At 35.4% G+C, this 4,368-nt stretch overlaps 1 protein-coding gene across 1 annotated transcript; it reads left to right on the top strand.

Annotated features, from left to right (window-relative positions):
- On the top strand, window positions 1–2,438 carry LOC9319780 (proteasome subunit alpha type-6-B). The gene is made up of 9 exons (XM_002883667.2): window positions 1–164; window positions 248–342; window positions 493–574; window positions 661–757; window positions 850–908; window positions 1,043–1,125; window positions 1,563–1,658; window positions 1,877–1,936; window positions 2,142–2,438. The coding sequence occupies exons 1-9, from the start codon at window positions 89–91 to the stop codon at window positions 2,232–2,234; spliced, it is 741 nt and encodes a 246-aa protein (XP_002883713.1). The 5' UTR covers window positions 1–88; the 3' UTR covers window positions 2,235–2,438.
- The last annotated feature ends 1,930 nt before the right edge of the window (window positions 2,439–4,368 follow it).

A 4,368-nucleotide genomic window follows, 5' to 3' on the forward strand; every position in this document is an offset into this window, starting at 1 on the left:
AGACAAAGAAAGCTTTCTTCTATAATCCTTCTCTCGTCGCATTCCACAGATCACAAGAACCAAAACTCGAATCTTCACTGAGAAGAAGATGAGCAGAGGAAGCGGAGCTGGTTACGATCGTCACATCACTATTTTCTCACCGGAAGGTCGTCTCTTCCAAGTGGGTCAGGAATCGATTTCTCCGAGCTTTCTATCGTTTTTTTTTTTCTCCATTTTTAACTTGATGTTATGGTTACGGATTTTGTAGAGTATGCTTTCAAAGCCGTGAAAGCAGCTGGAATCACATCGATCGGTGTGCGAGGGAAAGATTCTGTATGCGTCGTTACGCAGAAGAAAGTTCCGGTGAGTCCTGTTTTTTACTCCTTAGTGTTTTTGGGTAGAATGCATATTCGAAAATCGATATTCTTAGTTATCGAATTAAGGGTTTTTGTTCAAGTGTGGGTTTTGAATTAGGGATCTGATAAAGTTGAGATTTTTATTATGATTGTGCAGGACAAGCTTCTAGATCAGTCTAGTGTATCTCATCTTTTTCCTGTTACCAAGTACCTTGGATTATTAGCCACTGGCATGACAGGTTCGTAAATCTATCATAATGCTTGTTGGTTTTGATGATCAAGTTTTGATATTTCTGAAATCTATACCCTTTCAATGGAATTGCAGCTGATTCAAGGTCATTGGTACAACAAGCAAGGAATGAGGCAGCTGAGTTTAGGTTCCAATATGGATATGAGATGCCTGCGGATATTCTTGCTAAATGGTATACTTGCAAACTTATATCACTCTATCTGCCTCTACAGTGATGAAGTATGTATGTGGAAGTTACTAATGATTGAGCAATTGGGCTGACAGGATTGCAGATAAGTCACAGGTTTACACTCAACATGCTTACATGAGACCCCTTGGAGTAGGTAAGTTTGCTAGCTCTTCCTTGCTTAATGCCTATTTATACATTTGGTTGTGTTTGTCTGTGTGGTTTACTCCTGGTTATAGTTAGTTGGATATAGATTTATTTTATCCTGATTCTTGTTTTCTTTTTCTGAAGTTGCCATGGTTCTGGGTATTGATGAAGAGAGAGGACCTCTACTTTACAAGTGTGACCCAGCTGGACATTTTTACGGTCACAAGGTAATACCACCTACTTGTTATAATTAGATAAGCATCTGCCTCTTACATGCATATTGATATAGACTACTGCCTATGGTAACATTGGAGAAAGAAACACTATATTGCACTTGCTTCTTTCAAGTCATTAGTTTTCTATCAATCTTGCCTAACCAGATACTGTACTGAGAAAAGCTATAGATGTTTATCTTATTTTCTTGTACCATTACATAACTTATCTGCTTTTAAGAGTTACTGGTTGACCATGGAGGTGAAACCAAAAGATCTATACATTGTAAACCTGTGAAATATGATGTAGTCACATATGTGGTACATATGTTACTTCTGGACCACATACCCACCATTTTAGGAGGCTACAATGTACAGATCTATTGTTCCATGGGATCAGAGGCTTCTAGATAAAGTTTCTCAAATAATAAGTAAGCAAACATATGATGCAGGCAACTAGTGCTGGTATGAAAGAACAAGAAGCAGTCAATTTCTTGGAGAAGAAAATGAAAGAAAACCCTGCCTTCACATATGATGAAACAGTGCAGGTAATTTTGGATAATCCTCCTTTGTTTTTTTCCTTAACCATAATTTTCTATGGGAAGCAGCATCTGTTTGTGTATCAGGGTGATAGTAGATTTGCATACACCTTAAGAAGCTTTATTTTTTTATAGTAGATTTAAAAACTGTAGGAACGCACAAAGCACCAATATTCTAAAACAACTTAGCCCATAATTTCTGACTATGAGTTATCATACTTTTGTAGACTGCTATATCCGCTCTCCAATCTGTTCTTCAAGAAGACTTTAAGGCAACTGAAATTGAGGTATCAATCCTCCACTTTCTGTACTCCTTTTTTGTATTTATGTTGGCAAGAGTAGTAGTTTGTATATATGTTGGCCAGAGTCGTATCGTGTTAGCCATATTTGTATCGTGGTTAGGAATAAAGGAGAAACCAATGGAAATGTAGTTTGGTTAAAGCTTTGAGAAAGTCATGTAAATATTTATGCTGGCCACTGTTGTGTTGGCAGGTCGGAGTTGTGAGAGCTGATGATCCTCTCTTCCGTTCCCTGAGAACAGAGGAGATTGACGAGCACTTGACGGCCATTAGTGAACGTGACTGATCACTTTTCACTGGAACATTTTAATCAGACTTTGCATCTCTTTCTCTTGCTTTAAAGCTATCTAAGATGATTCACATATCATAGAAACTTGTTTCCATTATGAATCGTGTAGTTTCCATTTGAATCATCTGCTTCCTCCTAATAGAAGTTACATGTAAGGTTGTCACATTAAGATTGAATGAGATGGTTTAAGGTTTTTGAATTTTAGAAAGGCAAAACAAAGAAGTGATTCACAAGGCTAAGACTCAGAACAGGGAATATGAGCAATATATACCTTCAGAATTGGGAAATCTGCAAAACCACGACACTTGTCTTTCAGATAATCACCTAAAGGAACTCTGCATTTTGATGTTCGAGTCCAACTCAATGAACAGAGCATGACTGAAAAGTTTTTGGAGGTGAAATTCCTTTCTTCATAGGCTTGTTAAAGAGTCACCACTATGGCTTACGGGAGAAACTTATCAACTCTCGAGCGGCACAACATATTCAACAAGTTGACTGGTCTGCACGGTTCAACATAGCTGTCGAAATTGCAAACGGACTGAAGGTTTCACCAATCCTTCACCGCAACATCTATCAGAGAATCTCATGGACTCGGATATGGAGCCTTCCGTTTCAGATTACAGACTCAACAATTACAACGGCTACCATTACAGGCAGAACTGGGTACATTGCACCAGGTACAGACATGGCTCTTAGGTGTACTGAGAAGAGGCCGGTGAAAGATTCGACTGATGTGAAAGTTTTGGAAGAACACTTCTGGTTCAGTTGACTAGTTTCGGATTTTTGCAGGTATACCATATGTAGCAACTAATATAAATATAACTCCATTGAGTAACCTTGAAGATTTGAGAAACCTATTTATCCAAAGAGGCTTATTTTATTGCATAAGTTGAAATTGTTGGGAGAAACAACAACTACAGAGGCTTCAAAATTATCACATTTTGGAGATAATTCCTTTAAATTTCAGCAAGAGCATCTTACTGACTCGTTAGGAAGTAGCAACTTTATTAAGCATAAAACTGATTAACTCGTATCGTTTCGTTTACTATGCATAAGTTTTCCATTACTCACAAGCGATAACGTTCCCTATATTTGTCGGACATGTACACAAGATCAAAATGAAAACAAACAAAACATAGCCAAACTCGGATACTGACATAGTTAAGAATAGGACTCAAAAACTTTCTGGTCTCCTCGAGACTCTCCACTACCCTTTTCTCGTATATCATTATGATGAACCAAGCGTAACAAAAATTGTCTAAGAGAATAAGACTCGCATGTAGCTAAAGCAAGATGCCCAAAATAAGAAACAATGAGACTGATAGATCTTTTTTTTAGCATCTTTACAGCCATTTGCTCTCACCATGAAAATAAAAAGTATCCCTCTTTCTCTACATTAGAGACAAATTGTCTCAGACAATGTATTATAAATAAAATGTTTTTCGGGCAAGTAATTATTATTTTTGGAGTTTTATGTTTGAGTCTAGCATATAAGAGTTTGTAGATTTTTTTAAATACCACAAATTCGATTGAAAACCAATATTTATCACTACAGAGAGGAAGACAATAAAGATAGTTAGACCGATGCTATATAGCTCCAAATATTAAGTATATAAAATATGATTTTTTAGTTTTAGTTTGAATTCATTTTTATCAATTTTAGGTCTTATTGTTTGATATAAAATTAAATGGTAATCATATAAATATGACTCAATTTAGATTATCATGTTCAAAATCTTTTGGTGTTATGCAATTATGTTTTGGTTTTTGTTGTTGAGAATAAGCATTTGAATATTTTTACGGTTTTTATGTATTTAGAACAAACTAATTTTTTAGAAGTAAGAGTTTGGTGCGTATTAATTAAAATATTTGTGGCACAAATTATAAAAATCTGTGGTTGAATAAAAAAAATCTGTCAAAAAAAAATAATCTGCCATAATTTTTTTTTGTCTGTCGTAACCATATTTTTAAAAATCTGTCAAACAAATAAGTCTTGCCAAAAGAAATATGTCATAGACAAATAAGTCTGTAGTCCAAAAATTAATCTGTCATAATTAGACAGTAGACTTTTGTAAAATTGCTGGAATTAATTTAGAAGGTTATTTTTGTACTTTTTTTTTTTAACACATGA

Source organism: Arabidopsis lyrata (assembly GCF_000004255.2).
Source record: "Arabidopsis lyrata subsp. lyrata unplaced genomic scaffold ARALYscaffold_3, whole genome shotgun sequence".
Taxonomy (NCBI): Eukaryota; Viridiplantae; Streptophyta; class Magnoliopsida; order Brassicales; family Brassicaceae; genus Arabidopsis; species Arabidopsis lyrata.

Coding starts and splice junctions, on each gene's coding strand:
- LOC9319780 (XM_002883667.2), top strand. CDS start 89: ATGAGCAGAGGAAGCGGAGCTGGTTACGATCGTCACATCACTATTTTC. Junction 909..1,042: donor CATGAGACCCCTTGGAGTAG/GTAAGTTTGCTA, acceptor CTTTTTCTGAAG/TTGCCATGGTTCTGGGTATT. Junction 1,937..2,141: donor TTAAGGCAACTGAAATTGAG/GTATCAATCCTC, acceptor TTGTGTTGGCAG/GTCGGAGTTGTGAGAGCTGA.